General features: G+C 47.3%; 1 protein-coding gene across 1 annotated transcript; it reads right to left on the bottom strand.

The window, feature by feature from the left end:
- Positions 1 to 7,506: 7,506 nt before the first annotated feature.
- CRYBB3 (crystallin beta B3) lies at positions 7,507 to 13,066 on the bottom strand. Its single transcript, XM_063144394.1, has 5 exons — positions 12,983 to 13,066; positions 11,062 to 11,180; positions 10,067 to 10,199; positions 8,684 to 8,826; positions 7,507 to 7,759 (listed from the first exon to the last, which is right to left on the bottom strand). The coding sequence occupies exons 1-5, from the start codon at positions 13,055 to 13,057 to the stop codon at positions 7,594 to 7,596; spliced, it is 636 nt and encodes a 211-aa protein (XP_063000464.1). The 5' UTR covers positions 13,058 to 13,066; the 3' UTR covers positions 7,507 to 7,593.
- Between the last annotated feature and the right edge of the window lie 4,536 nt (positions 13,067 to 17,602).

Here is a 17,602-nt window from a genome sequence, read left to right as displayed (position 1 = left end):
TTACTGCTCCATATTCACCATTTCAAAATGGAGTTGCAGAAAGGAAAAACAGAACCTTGCAGAACATGTTAAGAGCTCTATTGAAAGAGTCAGGATTGTCTAACCTGTTCTGGGCAGAAGCTTTGTCCACCTCAAATTATTTGTTAAACAGGCTTTACCACTCTGTACATGAAAAAACCCCATATGAAATGTTTTACAAAAGAAAACCTAGAGTGTCACATATAAGGGTTTTTGGAAGTAAATGTTTTGCTCATGTTCAGAAAGAAAACAGACCAGGAAAGCTAGCTCAAAGAGGTTTGGAATGTAAACTGTTGGGATATGATACACAAACAAAAGGCTATCGTTTGTGGTCTCCATATCACAAAAGTGTAATTGTGAGCAGAGATGTAGTTTTTCATGAACAAATGCAGGAAACAAAACAGTATGTAAGTTTGCCTGTAGAACAGAAAGCTGTAGAAACAGAAGAAATTCCTGAACAATCTCAGCAAGAGAGGGAGGGGGAAGAAACTGTAGAGGAGGAAACTATGCCTGTAACTATGCCAAAGCGACCAGAAAGGGAACGCAAAGCTCCAATTCGTTACTCAGATGAATACCAAAGCAAACAGGTTTCTCATAGAGCTTTACTAATAGCCTATGAACCTACTTCATTTGAGGAAATTCAGGAAATGGAACCTACAGAAGCTCAGGGCTGGCATGAAGCAATGTCAGAGGAAATCAGAGCAATGGAAAAAAATGAAACGTGGGAGCTAGTACCTTTACCTGAAGGTCGTAAAGCCATTACCTGTAAATGGGTATTCAAAGTAAAACAAAATGAGAAAGGACAGGTGGAACGTTACAGAGCAAGATTGGTAGCAAGAGGATTTGCTCAAAAATATCTAATAGATTTTGAAGAAGTTTATGCACCTACAACAAAATACTCAAGTGTAAAACTTTTGTTAAAAATTGCAGCAGAAAAACAATTGAATGTATTTCATTTTGACATCAAAACAGCTTTCTTATATGGAGATTTAACAGAGGAAATTTACATGACTCAACCAAAAGGTTTTGTTAAAAATCCAGGGTTAGTTTGTAAATTGAAAAAATCCATATATGGTTTGAGGCAAGCAGCAAGGTGTTGGAATAAGAAACTGGACAATGTATTGATCAAAATGGGTTTTAAACAAAGCAAAGCTGATCATTGTTTGTACACAAAACAGGATGGTTCAAATGTAGTGTATTTGCTGATTTATGTAGATGATTTGTTACTGGTTTTTAATGAAGAAGAACAGAAAAACACATTTGTAAACCAGCTGCAAAGACATTTTGAGTTAAAAGACCTTGGTTCAGTGAAAAGTTATTTGGGAATGCAAATTTCAAAAGATTCTAACACAGGGTCATTTCTGATTGAACAAAGTGGCAAAATTAAAAAATTGCTGGAAGAACACAGCATGGAGAATTGTAAAATTGTTGCCACTCCTATGGTCACTGATTTTCAAAATCAGACAGACAGTACTGAAATGGAAGACATACAGAAATATCAGAGTGTGATTGGAAGTTTACTTTATCTAGCAAACCTAAGTAGACCAGATATTACATTTGCTGTAAATCTTTTAAGCAGAAAAATGACAAAACCTTCTGTAACTGATTGGACAGCTGTAAAACGTGTATTGAGATATCTAAAAGGTACAATCAATCACAAATTGGAAATATCTACACACAAAGATGGAAATTTCTGTGTTTATGCAGATGCTGACTGGGCTAACGCAATTGATAGAAAGTCTACCAGTGGAGCAGCATTCTTTTACAATCAATCCTTGATTGATTGGTATACAAGAAAACAAAATTGTGTAGCAACCTCTAGTGCAGAAGCAGAATATATCAGCTTATCTCTGGCTTGTAATGAGATTGAATGGTATAAACAATTATTTGCTGATCTAAGGTTGGAAATTGAGACACCAGTAACCATATTTGAGGATAATCAGGCATGTATTAGTATGGCTACATCTGAAAAGTGTAAACCAAGAACTAAACATGTGGATGTTCGTTATTCTCATGTGAAAGATATAATTCAGAAGGGCTGGATTAAGCTTGAATATTGTCCATCTGAAATGATGTTGGCTGATTTATTCACAAAACCAGTATCAATGGTAAAACACAAAGAGATGCTTTTAAAGCTGGGTCTCAGATTGTAACACAATTTAAACAACATGCGCAAGAGGAGGACTGTTAAGTATATGAAAAGAAATACTTGCTTAGTCATTAAAATTGTGTGTGTATGGCTATCTCAGGGTTAAACAGAGAAAGACTATCTGTGGGCAATTACCTTGAGATAGAGGCTGTTCTGGGAACCTTGCCAAGATTCTAAGTTAGCCTCATCACAGCTGTATGTAATGTAGATAAGAATTGTGTAAGATGTGTATATAGTTTCTCACTTGTGTAAAATGGAACTGATCGCTGCTCTCTGATCACTGCTCTACGATCACTGCTCTCTGTGTATGCCTCAGTGTGCTGATCTGAACTGATCTGAATTGGACTGCATAGAAGCCTGAAGGAAATAAACCAGCTCTGCTGTGTAAGACCTGCATGATGTGTGTTTGTTTCTGAGCACAAACAGAGTTCCAGAAGGAGAAAAGTTCTGGCACAATAACCCAACAACCCAACCCTGGAAACCCACTGGGTGACTTTGGGCCAGTCACAGCCTCTCAGCCCAACCTACCTCACAGGGTTGTTGTTGTGAGGATAACATGGAGAGGAGGATTATATTATTATTATTATTATTATTATTATTATTATTATTATTATTATTATTATTATTATTATTATTATTTATATAGCACCAACAATGTACTTGGTGCTGTACAAAATATACAAATAAAACAGCGATACCCTGCCTAGAGGCTCACAATCTAAAATCACGTTAAAACATATGAAGGGGGGAAGGGGTTCACAAAACAGAAATAAGAGAATAATCATAGTAATAAGAACAGTAAATCAAGCTAAAATACTAAAAGCTATTGAAAACAAGTGAATTTTCAAGTATGTATGCCACCTTGGGTTTCTTGGAGGAAAAAAGGTGGGATATAAATGCAATGAAAGAATGAATGAATGAATGAATGAATGATAAAATATTTGGAGGATCCTTGGATGGTGAAGGCCGAAATGGTATCTTTAAATAGTTTCCCCCCCTCTCTCATCCAACCAAAACTTAACTTTTGAGTCAGCATGTCCATAATCAGAGGGAAAGGAAGCAAATGTGGTCAGAGCAGAGGGGGGATTTCTAAGTTAGCCTGAGAAAGTGAAGCACATTTGGGGGAACCCAGATGGAGCAAGTTGCATGGGGGTGTTAATTAATGGGATCACAGCAGACACAAAGGAGGGATTTAACCCTTTCCCCTGCTACAGTCCCAAGGAAAGTCTTCTAAGCTACTTTTTTCTGGGGGTGGGGGAGAATCCCCCATCAGTGCCACTTGAATATCTCTTTCCAATGCAAATTTCACCTTCAAAGGATTTTCCTTCGGACTGTAGCGATGGAGGAAAAGGTTAAAATTCCCTGCCACGTCTGCTGGTTTCTCCCATTAATTAGCACACCTTCAGCTGGTGCAATTTGCATTTTTGCAAAGCTGCAGTCTAGAGGCTAAGGAGCATCAAACATCAGGCACGGTATGGCCCTCAGACTCCACTAGCGTGTGTGAACCCAATACCACCTCCCCGCCTTATGCCAATTCCATGGGGTGGTGGTAGATTAACAGGGCGAAGAGCTTAAATGCCAGCTGCGAAATATGGGCATGGATTGATGGAGCGGGGAGGGGATGGAGCTGAAATAGCAACAAAATAATCAACCTTGTATTAGAATTGGGGAGATCTAGGTTCCAGTCAGTCTTGGCTGGTTAACTTTTCTTCTTTTTACTAGAATCCCCACAGTCTAGCAAAGTATTTTAAGATGTACAGGATCTTGTTAACAGCTAAGGCACAATAACTCATCTGTATGAAGTGATCCTGAGTCTGTACTCAGTTGAGGGAGAGCCAAAGGCAGCTGGTGTCTCAGCAGAGTAGCCATAATCTGCCTTTGGCCTTTGCTCTGATTTAGAGAGGTTCTATCTGTACTTTGCTTAAAAGTACCAGAGTTGTGCAGTATGTTCTCGATTGGAACCTCCTTTACAGAGTCTAAAGTTGGGTGTGATTCTGAGAATGCATTCAGTACCTGTGGACTTCTCTGTTCTTGCTATCTGCAGACGGTAATAATATTTGGAAATCTTCTTGTTTGTGTGCCTTTCTGGTTAGCGGGGCTGATAGAGGTGCACGATCTTCAACTGGATCGCCTGCCATGTGTATCGGAATAGGACACTGCTCTCTTTTGGATCCCATAAATTTGGGGGGAGGGATCAGCACGCCATCTGCACCTGCATACGCATTTCTTGACAGCTTCATGAATCTGAAGAATTGGGCACTACCACTCAGGCGCGGCGATCCTGTCCAGAGAGCTTCAGCTATGGGGCGGTATATAAATGTAATAAATAAATAAATAAATAAATTGGTCCTTGGACTCTCGGGGTGAGATGGAAGGCTGCTGCAAAAGACGGCCACAGCGAATCGCCGGAAATGATGGCAGCGCCGTGATGTTTTCACAGCACTCCGTCCCTCTTCAGAGCCAGTGACAGCTGGAGCTTCCAAAAATCTTTTACAAGAAACGTCACATTTTTAAGAACGGCGCGTTTGATGGGGGGGGGGAAAGACATTCCTAATGGATGTCATTTTTATTCCTTTTTTATTTATTTCGCAATTTGTTTTCTGTTCTGTTAAATTCACAATAAAAGGATAGATAGATAAATAAATAAATAAATAAATAAATAAATAAAATTCCGCATCGTTCAGCTTGCTGCAGAAATCCATTAAGATGTTTTTAAAATGTTTTTAGGATGTTTTGAACCATGTATATTGTGTTTTAATTGAGTATTATGTATTTTATCATTTATTGTTGTTCCCCTCCAAAATGGAGAGGCGGGCAAGAAATATTATTATTATTATTATTATTATTATTATTATTATTAATAATAATAATAATAATAATAATAATAATAATTATTATTATTTTGCCGCACCATTTGGCACCTAAGACCCAGATGTCCCAAACCGTCCAGCCCAGGGTCCATTCACTCCAGCCTCCTCCAATTCAGCCCCCTCCATAAGTGCTGGACTACAGTCCCCATAAACCCCAGCCAGTTGCAGCCCAACACATCTGGAAGGGCCCCAGGTTGTGAGAGGCTGTGGTAGTGGAGGTGCTGTTTCTGTCTGGCAATGACGGGAGTTGTAGTCTAACACATCTGGAAGGTGCCAGAGGTTGGAGGAGGCAGGGTCTACTCCAACTGCCAGCAAAGAGAGGCATGGAGATAGGACCACGGGGCCTTTTGCACGCAAAGGATGTGCCCCACCACTGAGCTATGGGGCCTCCTGTTTAAATACAGGCATAGGTCGCTGTCTCCTCCCAAGTCGGACCCTGGGTGCAACTAGCCTCCTATTGCCTGCTCTCACTGGCAGTGCCTCTGCCGTCTTTCTGGCAGAGAAGGGTTTTTCCACAGCCCTGCCCACGGAGACCTTTGCCATATGGCACCAAGTACCCCAGCAGGGAAGAGTCCTTTGCACATCCTTGCTCTCAGAATGGGCAGGACAACCTAATCTTAGTTGATGTAGATCCCTGGACCCATCTGCGCAAGCCCCGATGTGGAAAAGAGCTTGAAGCCCAGTGGTCCATAGACATCCGCTTGAACTGAGCCCGCTTGGGTGGTTCCAAAGGAGGAGATGCCTTTGGCATCCCACCAGGCTCCTTGCATCTTCTTCAGAGACGCTCTTCAGGCCCAGCCTCTACGGAAGTCTTGACTCGTTCGGCAGGTGGAGCCATCCCTCTCTGGGGATCCCTTAAGAAAAGGGCTTCTTTCAGGCATTCATACAGAACCGACATGGCTGGGACAGGTTGGGCGGGGGGGACAGGATTGCAGCCGAGGGACATCAGGAAAAACGTCTTGACTGTTAAGAGTAGTACGACAATGGAACCAGTTACCTAGGGAGGCTGTGGGCTCTCCCACCCTAGAGGCCTTCAAGAGGCAGCTGGACAGCCCTCGGTCAGAGATGCTTTAAGGTGGATTCCTGCACTGAGCAGGGGGTTGGACTCGATGGCCTCATAGGCCCCTTCCAACTCTACTATTCTATGATTTCATGAGAAGGGTAGGTTTGCAGAACGCACAGGGCTTCTGGTCTGTTTCCAGGCCTAGTTCAAAGTGCTGGAATTTGCCTTTCAAGCCTTAAACATCATGGGACCTAGGAGAGTCTCCTCCTACATGCCATTTTTTAATGAAAAATAAGCGCCTAGTCCTTTTGACTTAAGGGGTTATGCTTAAAAGTGCATCGGCAATGCCTGCTAAAATCCAAAAAGCCATTTAAAAAAAGCTGCGAGATAATAAGATTTCTAGGACGGGGCTCTGTGCCCGGCGTAGCTCTCCGCCACTTCCTCATGACTAGTAGAACGGGAGTTCAGTGCGGCAGAATTAACTAACCAACTTCCTAAATAGACGTCAAAGAAGAGCATTCATATAGCTCTTCAAATATCTTACCCTATTTCTTCGATTCTATGACACACTTTTCCCCCCCATATAAACATCTCTAAAAACAGGGTGCGTCTTAGAATCGCGGGTGTGTCTTAGGGCTTTTTTTTTCTGTTGGTGGTACTGAAATTAGTGTGCGTCTTACAATCGATGGCGACTTACAATCGAAGAAATACGGTAAATATCTCAAAGATCTTCAGCCCCTCACATATTTTAAAAGGTTGTTGGAAAGGTGAATAAGAGTTAATATATATACTTACCCGGACCCTAAGCTCACCCTCTGAATTGCCCCCACCAAATGAGGCAACGCAAGTAGCTACAAGAGAGAGAGAGAGAGAGAGAGAGAGAGAGAGAGAGAGAGAGAAATGGGGGGACTTCAGTGGTGAGATCCATCACTTACGGAACGACCTCCCTAGAAAAGCTCGCCTGGTGCCTACACTGTAGTATATTTTGGTTCTAGGTGAAGTTTATTATGATTTTAATTCTTCCAGGCATTTTAGTCATTTAGATTTTAAAGATGCTTTGGACATCCTCGCTCCGTCACTGTTCTCCGAAGTAGTTGCATCTTACTTTGACTTTATTCTGTGGCTGTTTCACTCTGCTTTAGATCGTATGTTGTTTTATTCTATTTATGCGCCTTGTGGTTTTTACCCTTAATTTTGTGAACTGTCCAGAGAGATTCTGCCTCAGTCGGGTGGGAATGGAAACACGCTAAAGTTCGGTGGGTGAACCGTAGAGGCTGGACAACCCGATGCAGACCACAGGCTGCGTTTTGGCAGACACAGGGCTCTACTGGAATCAACCTTTTTGGGGGTGGGCAGAGGGGAGAATCGCAAGGAACAAGAAAGCAGAGGAGGCACGGCTACAACACAGAAGCCTCGGCGGCTCAGAACTTTATTGAGAGCATTAGAACTTCCTTTTTGTGGTTGTTTTGACACATAGGGACTCCGGCACCGCTTCAGGGAGAGGGCCTTGGTTCAGTTTCTTCGCTCCCGCCGCCTCAATGAATGGGATTCTTTTAGCTCTCCTCGAAACAGCCTCTTTTGTGCCACTGCTGGTCCCGGACACGCCGTACTGACTGGATCAAGGGCTGGCTCGCATCCCACTCATTCCAGTGGCGGTATTCGCCTTTCTCAAAGATGTACTGCCGGCCGCGGTACCCGGGGTATTCGTACCCCACCCATCTGCAGAGACAGAGGGACAAAGGAGAGGCAACAAAGAAACGTCAAGAGATGGTCTGTGGTGCATCTTCCACAACAAGGGGGCAGCTGGAAGGGTCACCGGAAAGGTATCATTTCCCATCCATCTCCAAAAAAACAGAACTGGACATAATTGATAATATCATGCATCTAGTTCTGGGCACCACACTTCAAGAAGGATGCAGACAAGCTGGAGCATGTTCAGAGGAGGGCAACCAGGATGATCCGGGGTCTGGAAACAAAGCCCTAGGAAGAGAGACTGAAAGAACTGGGCCTGTTTAGCCTGGAGAAGAGAAGATGGAGGGGAGACATGATAGCACTCTTCAAAGACTTGAAAGGTTGTCACACAGAGGAGGGCCAGGATCTCTTCTCCATCATCCCAGAGTGCAGGACATGGAATAATGGGCTAAAGTGACAGGAAGCCCCATTCCGGCTGGACATCAGGAAAAACGCCCTGACTGTTAGAGCGGTACGTCAATGGAACTAATTCCCTAGGGAGGTTGTGGGCTCTCCCGTACTGGAGACCGTCAAGAAGCAGCTGGACAGCCACCTGTCAGGGATGCTTTAAGGTGGATTCCTGCATTGAGCAGGGGGTTGGACTTGATGGCTTTAGAGGACCCTCCCAACTCTACTATTCTGTGGTTCTATGATACTGCCCTTTCAACTGACAAAAGCTCCCTTACAACTACAACACACACACACACCCCGGACAAAAACAGAGGGTATTAAAACCAGCCGACAAAAGAGGGAAGCTTCCAGCCGAAGCTTTTACTGTGCAATCAAATCACAGTGTTTTACGGGGGTCCAAGCAATGTCGTCTTTTCCACTCCCTTTTGCCCTCCTGGGTTTCCCCCTTGCTGCGTCTACCTTTCCTCCTCCCGCGGAAAATCCCGCCCGCCCGCTCCTTACATTCCGTTCAAGGCCTTGACGCTGGCCACGCGGTCTTGGAAGCCATGAGCCCACAAGCTCGGCACGTCGTCCTCCACAATCTCCATCTTCCGCCCACCGTAGCCGGCATTTTCAAACAGGTGGATCTTGTGGTCCGGACTGTCCTGCGGGGGGAGGGACAAGCGGGAGGGGGAAGATGGGTGGGTGCAGCCGAGCTGCTCCCCAAAGTCTCCCTTAATGTGCCACAGGGAAGAAGAGAGGGGCCGTGGCTTGGGTCCATGGAGGAGCAGCTGCCTCAACCAGAGGAGGTCCTCGGTTCAATCCCTGCCGGAAACTCCAGCGAAAAGGATCTCTGAGGAAGTTCTCTGTGCTCAAGGCCCACAACGAAACCAGGACAAGGTGATCCACTTGGTCACTGGAGCTCATATCAGTAAATAGGTCTATGTTCCATGAACCTGTCTAGGGCAGGGACCATAGCTCAGGTAAGAACATCAGAAGAGCCCTGATGCTGGATCAGACCAAGGGTCCATCTAGACCAGTGCTCTGTTCACACAGTTGGTCAACCAGGGACCCACAAGCAGGACACGGGTGCAACAGCACCCTCCCGCCCATGTTCCCCAGCAACTGGTGCACACAGGCTTACTGCCTCGGATACTGGGGGCAGCACATAGCCATCAGGGCTAGTAGCCATGGATAGCCTTTTCCTCCAGGAATTTATCTGACCCTTCTTTAAAGCCATCCAAATTGGTGGCCATTGTCCTGTATAAAGTTCAGCAAAACCTTGCAGGTTGTAATTATAAAAGGATCAGGTCACTGGATATTTTCACAGTCTAGCTCCTTCCTCTCTTTCCTCTCTCATCTCACACTATTGCCCCGCTCGTGCTCTTCGCTCCTCTGATGCCATGTTTCTCACCTGCCCAAGGGTCTCTCCTTCCCTTGCTCGGCTTTGTGCATTTTCTTCCGCTGCCCCTTACGCCTGGAACGCTCTTCCAAAACATTTGAGAACTACACGTTCAATCGCAGCTTTTAAAGCTCAGCTAAAAACTGTTCTTTTTCCTAAAGCTTTTAAAACTTGATTTTGATCTTACTTTTATACTGTTAGTTTTACTCTCCCCTGTGCCTGTTTGGTGCATTCTCTTCCCCTTCTTATTGTTTTATTATGATTCTATTAGAATGTAAGCCTATGCGGCAGGGTTTTGCTATTTTATTGTTTTACTCTGTACAGCACCATGTACACTGATGGTGCTAAATAAATAAATAAATAAATAAATAAATAAATAATGGATATGGGAAAGACACACACATCCTTTGCCTAAAGCCTGGAGGGCTGCTGCCAGTCAAAGCAGACAGAACCAAGTAAGAGGGGCAAACCACGGTCCCTCTACGTAGAACCCCGTGACTCACAATCAGCAGGGGGCGGACGGAGAGGAGGCTGTCACTGCCGTGGCTGTTGGACCACGAGTCCCAGCGAGGGTAGTCCCCCTTCTCTAGTACAAACTGCTCCCCGCTGAATGCCTGGCGTTCGAATCCCAGCCACCTGTGGGAGAGAAGCCAGAGCGAGTGTTTCTAACCTGGGCGAACTGGAAAGCTGAACTCCGCTGCCATGGCAGCCTGTAACCACGATGGCGCGTATGCTGTTCTCCTGTGCTAGCATAGAAGTCACGTTCCAGAGAACCCCGGTATTCAGTTTTTGAATGAAAAGTAAGTTTCTAGTCCTTATGACAAGAGTCGATGCATGGGAAATGCCTGCTAAAATCCAAGCAGCCATAAAAAACGGTAGTAGAAAAAGATTTCTAACTGTAAAGGCAGGGCTCTGTGTCAACATAGCTCTCTGCCGTTCCTCGTGACTAGTAGAACTGGAGTGAGGCAGAATTAACTAACCAACTTGCTAGTCAAGATCAAAGAAGAGCATTCATATAGCTCTTCAAATGTATTAAATATCTCAATTATCTACAGACCTTGACATATTTTGAAAGGTTGTTGAAAAGATTACAGGAGTTAATATGTTTCACCAGCATCAATCTAGCCCTGTTATTTATTGGGATTGTCCTTCCTTTGTTTGCAGGGAAGAAGGTAATATTATATATTGGTACATTCCTTTGCATTTTTTTCTTAAATCAAGCCTTTTATTATTTATTTCATTTTTATACCGCCCCACAGCCGAAGCTCTCCGGGCGGTTTACAACAATTCATAAAAATATATTTTGTTTTAGAAGCACCAGAGAATTATATAAAAACAACCCCACACAACTGTTTTTATTGCATTTTCTTGCTTTGCTTTCACTGCAAGCGACTTCTATCATGGATAAAGAAAAGTGGAGCGTTAACAATAGTGCTATTCTCAGCTGGAGGGAGGCACGGAGTTGCTCACCTCCCCCCCCCTTTTTCTTAGTACTCACGGGCCGGCCTCCACCTGAACGGACCCCACTTTTTCCAGGTCTTTCTCCGTGACATTGGGACTTTCGTCCGTCAGCTCGCATTTCCGGCCCTGGAAATTCTCCATCTCGTAGAGGGTGACCTGGAAGGACAAAAAAAGCCACCCAGTGCTGGATTTAATGTTTACAGTCGCGGGGTGGGGGTGGCAAAGGGACCTCCAGAAGATGGTATTGCCAACGGGGCTGAAGTTTAAGAAGAAGAGTTGGCAGCTGGTTGGTCCACAAGCGAACCACAAGCGTCCCAGCAGATGCTCTTTGTAAGAGGCAAAGGCAGATCTGGTGCCATTCCTCTATCCTATCCCTGTGTCCGATCAGCAAGGGGAGAGCCACTCCGTGAAGGCACTTTACACGCTAGTTTGGGGTCTCCAGCAACTTCTGGACAGGATCACGGAGATATCTGGAAGATGCTATTCAGGGACACCATGTAAGAAGCAAAGGAAGGTGAGCAATTTTCCAAAATATAGGGGCAAAAGCCCAGAGAGCCAGTGTGGTGTAGTGGCTAGAGCATTGGATTGGGAGTCGGGAGATCCGGGTTCTAGTTCCCCACTTGGCCATGGAAGCTCACTGGGTGACTTTGGGCCGGTCACAGACTCTCAGCCCAACCTACCCCACAGGGTTGTTGTTGTGAGGATAGACAGGGAGAGGAGGAGGATTATGTATGCCACCTTGAGTTCCTTGGAGGAAAAAAGACAGGATATCAATGCAATCAATCAATCGAGTCATACGTGGCTAGCTCATTTATAGACAAGGCCTGGGACACCTTGAGCAAGCCTGGGCCACTGCCCTGTCATCTCCAGACCCGGCAAGGTAGCCAGGAACTTGGCCTAGGAAATCCACTACCCTGCCGTGTGTGTGTGTGTGTGTGTGTGTGTGTGTGTGTGTGTGTGAGAGAGAGAGAGAGAGAGAGAGAGAACATGGGGGTGGGTGGGTCTTTTGAACAACAGAATGCATCTTAAAATTGTTTCCCCCCATTGATTTGAAATGCTGTTTACCCACAGTGTCTTCTGGGGTTAGGGGGAGATACACCGGACATCCCACAAGATTTCAGACTGTGAACACAGCTGAACTTGGGGAGTCAAATGCTAAATGTCTGAGAACAGAACATGGCCCGGTATAAAACGGGCCGGAAGGTTTTAATACAGCCTCCCCTGACATTGTTCTGGGACAGTTTCATTTCCAAGGCCTAAACTACAAGTTACAGAAAGATGCACAGGGTCACCTGTTGTGTCCCTCAGCAAGGAGAGGACCCCACGTCCTGCAACTGGCAGCCCACGATGTGGCGTGGAAGAGTGGCAAAATGTGGACGCGATGTCAGGGCACACATTTTGCACCTGCATCTGATCGGGAACACGTGAATAGAGGACAATAACCCAGGCCTTTCACCAGCAAGTCTCTGGAGAAATGAATGAAGACATCAAGGGCGCCATCTCCTGACAATATGTAGAACAGGCGCTTGGACCGGAATTTTGCTGCTAGCGCAGAGCGGTAAAGCAGCAGTTTCTGCAGCTGAAACTCTCCCCACGGCCTGAGTTCGATCCCAGCGGAAGCTGGTTTCAGGCAGCCTGCTCGGGTCAGCCTCCCATCCTCCCGAGGTCGGTAAAATGAGTACCCAGTTAGCTGGAGGAAAGGTAATAACGGCCGGGGAAGGCAACGGCGAACCACCCCGCTATAAGGCCTGCCAAGAAAACGTCAGCGAAAGCTGGCGTCCCTCCAAGAGTCAGTAATGACTCAGTGCTTGCACGAGAGGTTCCTTTCCTTCCAAAAGGCACCATGGGGTGTAGGGAACCTTTCCAGGATTTGGGGGGTTGGGACAATAGGCACTGCAAGGGCAGGAAGGGAATCGAACCCACCTCCCCGTCTGGCGATTGGGTCGCTGGCACTGTACCTTGTGACTCGGCCCTGTTTCCTCTGGACTCTCTGCTGGAGCCATCTCCTCTGATGGGCTGTGTTGTTCGGTCATGGTGCCTGAAACCCCCACGCAAATGACAGGCGGTTAGCCCTCCGGGGTGGGTGGGACGGGACATCCAGTCTGCCCAAGATTTCAGCTTGGTTTGGCTTTGCCGGAGAGAGGACAAAGTGGAAGGCCGTGGGGGTAACGGACAGCTCTGGATAGCTGGAGAGCAGGCGCGTTCAGCTGCGCGGAGAACATCCAGATTTCCGGGGACTCGGCGAGGCTGACCTGCAAAGAACTTGGCCAGAGCAGCACAACGCCTGCTCCTTCGCCTACATTGCAAAGCCCAGCTTTAAGTCTGGCTTTAAGACAGCGAGCGTTAGGACGCGCCTGAGATTAAAGGCCAGTTGCGGTTGAAGCTATGGGAAGCGACAGCCAGCTTTGTCCCTACCGGGGAGGGGGCAGCAATGGCGTCAGAAGAGACCCCAGGCGTAATCGCTGCTGGCAGCAATTGACGCAGCATTGGGGCGGGACAGGCCCACTTGGAAGTGCTCTGAAAAGTAGGTATGAACTGGGTCTTGGCTGCAAGGCCCCTCCGCCACAGAGAAATCCCTGCTCTCTTCCGCCGACCATTTCTCAGCCCTCCATGTCACCTTTCCCTCCTTCTCCGCAACCCCCAAAATTCAGAAAAGCAACACTCTGCCTCACTTCCCCCTGGATCTTGCGATCCTGGCCACTGCCTGGCGCTTCAACGCGTGCTCCAAGCGGATCGCTCTTAAGCAGAAAAGCTCCCATTAAGGGCAGACATAGCGCATCATGGACCGACTTATCGCTCTGAGCCTCAACGGTTCCCTGTTCTCCGTTGGCGGAGTAAAACTCCAACAGGTCCCTGCATAAACGTGAATGCCGGGTTTACCCTGTGGAATCATTTCTGCAAGTAGGACATGCAGAGGAGGCCCAGATGACCCTGTGTGCCTGTGGGGGTGAGGGACCCGTTCATACCTCTTCTCCCCGATACCGTGGGAAACGCCAACAGGCAGGCCAAGAGCACAGGCAGAGCTATTTATTGGCCTGCCTCCGAACGCGGCACGGGCTGCTGAGGCAGCAACAGATGTATCTGTTAGATCCCACCCTGCGCATTTTCACTTCAATAGCGAGGGCTTGACTCCACAATGCGGAACCATTATGCTGAGTTCTCTCGGCCGCCGGTTTAGAGAAGATTAACGGCCAGCAAGCCGGGGCCCGTCAGCAGGTTGGCTCTGCTCCTTGCCAGAACCTCACAGAAGTTCTGGGTCAGCAGCTTTTCTGTGCGTTTGACCTAAACCCAAAGCCGTCGCAACAGCAAAAACCCTCAACGGCACGTTCCAGGCTGGGTCCTGCTGTCTGGGGCACCTCCGTTGGAAAGCGGCAAGTACCCCGGGCCTGCAGTCCAACGTTGATGTAGCGGTTGTTTGCTTTTAAAGGAATCACCATACCCATTCTTCAAATATACTTATCCTTGTGATGAGTGGAACCGGATGGATCCAGTGAGGCCTAGAGAAATAGCTGCACGGAGCGAAAAGCGGCAAATGACCAGGGCTACCGGACAGGGATTTCAAGGCCACTGATGTGCCACCAATGGCCGCTTGTTTAGGTGAGCAGGCTATGAAACTGTTGTTTTAAAATTAAAGTTGCAACCCAACAGAGGGGTGTGTGTGTGTGTAGGGGTCTCCCATCAGGCACTGACCAGATCCAGACCTGGTTGTATCACACTTTTTCAGACCATTCCTTAGAACTTGCGCCTTTGGGGTTCACAAAAGCCTGCGGAATTAATGGGCAACGCCGCTTCAGGGGCTGCTCTCAATGCAGCCAACCTCTGTCTTAGCCAGATTCCAGCTGGACATCAGGAAAAACTTCCTGACTGTTAGAGCAGTACGACAATGGAACCAATAACCTAGGGAGGTTGTGGGCTCTCCCACAGCTGGACATCCACCTGTCAGGGATGCTTTAAGGTAGAGTCCTGCATTGATCAGGGGGTTGGACTCGATGGCGTTAGAGGCCCCTTCCAACTCAACTATTCTATGATTCTATGAGAGTCAGGAACTGGCAGCCTGGGTTAAAATGCCAAAAATGCCACCTCAGAAGCAAAAAAAAAAAAAAGGCCCTCTCACATCTGTCTCTTTTTCTCCACTTCTTCAAAGTACAGTGTGTGTGGGAGTAGGAATCTTGATACACCTGCCCTTCTTACGCTAGGACCTAATCTACTCCAAGCAGGATATAGCACTATGAAAGTGGTATGAAAGCGGTCTGTGTCCATGGGCCCCAACAGTTGTCAGTGCACGTCCATACCGCTATAAAGCAGTCGTGTGGCTCCTGCCTTTTATATACCACTTTCATAGTGGAATATCCTGCTTGGTGAGGATGAGGCCTCTGACTGCTTCCTAGCAATCCCACGAAGACCCTGCAAAACTCTTGCTAGGCAACAACCACACGTCTCAAGAGCGGTGTCCTCCCTTTCCAGAGCAAGGGAACCACTTTCAAATAAAAGACCACCGGGCGAGAAGGGAAGCGAGAGACAAACCGCTTTAAAAGAAAAGGAAGATGGACTCCCGAGCAGTGTCATTCTGAACGACTCGTTTTTAATCAGACATAGTTAGGATTGAACATTCCTTAGTAGTAAAAACTACCAAAATACAGAATTCCAGTGCCTTGCCATAGCACAAAAAGGGACCTGTGTGTACAGACGCAGAGGGATTTGCCAGTATCCCACCTTAATCCCATACATTGAGGCAGGGTGAGCTCCCCAGGGAAGCCCTGGCTCAGCTGCCCCCACACTGCCCCGGATGCCGACATCCCATCACACTCCCGAGCTGCCTGATATTAGAGAGACGCCGCCAACCTGCTGATGCCCCAGACTTCGCTGCTATCCTTCTCCCACCCCAGCAAAAGGTTTCTAGGCTAAGGGCGTGTGCGCGCGTGTGTGTTAGAAGCATGCTCAGTATAATTTGAGGGGGGAAACTGCTAACGCTCCTTTGCAGGCCGAAAGAACATGGGATGGCAATAGCAGAACGGAAACAATGAATACATTAAAAAAAAAATCCCCCCGGTGAATGAAATGCAAGATTGCCAACACCTCGGGGTACACACAGGATGCCAAATCGCAACGGCCCCGTGGCCAGAAAAACAACAAGCAAACCCCAAGCTAATTGTATCCTGTCCCGGAGGAAGGGACAAAGAGGAACACGCACAGCCCTACTTGGAAGTAAGGGAGTTGAGAGCATCTCTTTAACAACTTGGGCAGTGGCTCAGGACCAGCTTGCTCTCTCCTACACTAGAGCAGGCTGTTGCTCCCTGTGGCCTGGTGTGTGGGGGGTGGTGTGTGTTCTCCGAGGAAGAGCAACTCTCTAGGAGGCCTATTGAGACCACCTGCCTCTTCTCAAGATCCCCTGGGCCCCGGCGTGCGCACCAAGGTCTTGAGCAAAGAGGGGCTTCCTTGTTCATGAGATCCCAGGGTGGGAGAGGGGAGCCCTGCTCAGGAGAGAGCGCTCCACACACAGAGGAGCGCTTGGCATGAGCACTAGAGCCTGGAGATGTAGGTGCGCGGACTGCGTGGCGAAGGAACTGCTCCCTCAAGAGCAATTGGCACGGAGGCTAACGGCAGATGAACACCTACAGGGGCAGACCGCTCTTCTGCCCGGGAAGGGGGTGACGGGGCAGTTTTTAAGGGCTGGCACGGAGCCATTTTTGCACGGCCGACACTACCGCGACCCCTGCCTCTGCATAGATTCTGGACAAGAGATGCACACAGCCGGCTGCAGTGCACACCCGGGACAGCAAAACACGTTGAGCTCAGCAGCAGACCGGGTCCTTCCTGTTCTGCTCTTCACCGACCCGGAGCGAGGGAGGACACCTGTGCAACAGGAATAGGTCTCACCTTATTAATGCGTAAGCTTCGAATCTCTGAAAATAGAAGCCTGTCTGAAAAGAGCACTTCTGAGAAAGGGTCAGTCGTGTAATAGTCTAAATCCAGCCTCCCTCCAAAACAGATTCCTGACGTGGGATTAAGGAAACGCTACAAAAGAAAGTAAGAGAGGAACCTCGCTATAGAATCTACTTCGCATAATACAGAGGTAAGAAATCCACGCAGCCCTTAAGAGATAAAAGTGCTTCCACGGTGGCAGAAAAGCAGAGAGATCCAACGAAAGAAAGGGTTGTGTGTGTGGAGAAACCATTTTCGAAGGAACGAAGGGTCCTCGTGAAGATAGAACTCGCTTTCACCCGTGATGGGCGCCTTCGTAAGAAGGAGTAACCCCGGAGTGTGGGTTTTTTTTTGTACAATGGCAGGATCTGTCTCCAGTGACACTCAGAGACCACAGAGGGGAACCTGAACTTGCTTAAGGAGATCACCCAGTTTAGAAATTGTGGGAAAATACACAATTCCGCTGCTGAAGTTTTGAAGCCATCGGAGGAATAGGAACTGAACCAAGTACCCCCACCTCCCCGGTATTTACAGAAAAATAAACAAAATATCCAGCAAGACAACCCAGAAGGGTTCCTATGCAACCCTGATACTGAGAAGATCAAACGTCCTCTTCTTCCCCCCCCCTCGAAATAATAATTAAAAAAACCCTCAGG

Source organism: Elgaria multicarinata, chromosome 18 (genome assembly GCF_023053635.1).
Source record: "Elgaria multicarinata webbii isolate HBS135686 ecotype San Diego chromosome 18, rElgMul1.1.pri, whole genome shotgun sequence".
Taxonomy (NCBI): Eukaryota; Metazoa; Chordata; class Lepidosauria; order Squamata; family Anguidae; genus Elgaria; species Elgaria multicarinata.
This window is presented reverse-complemented; position numbering and strand designations above follow the sequence as displayed.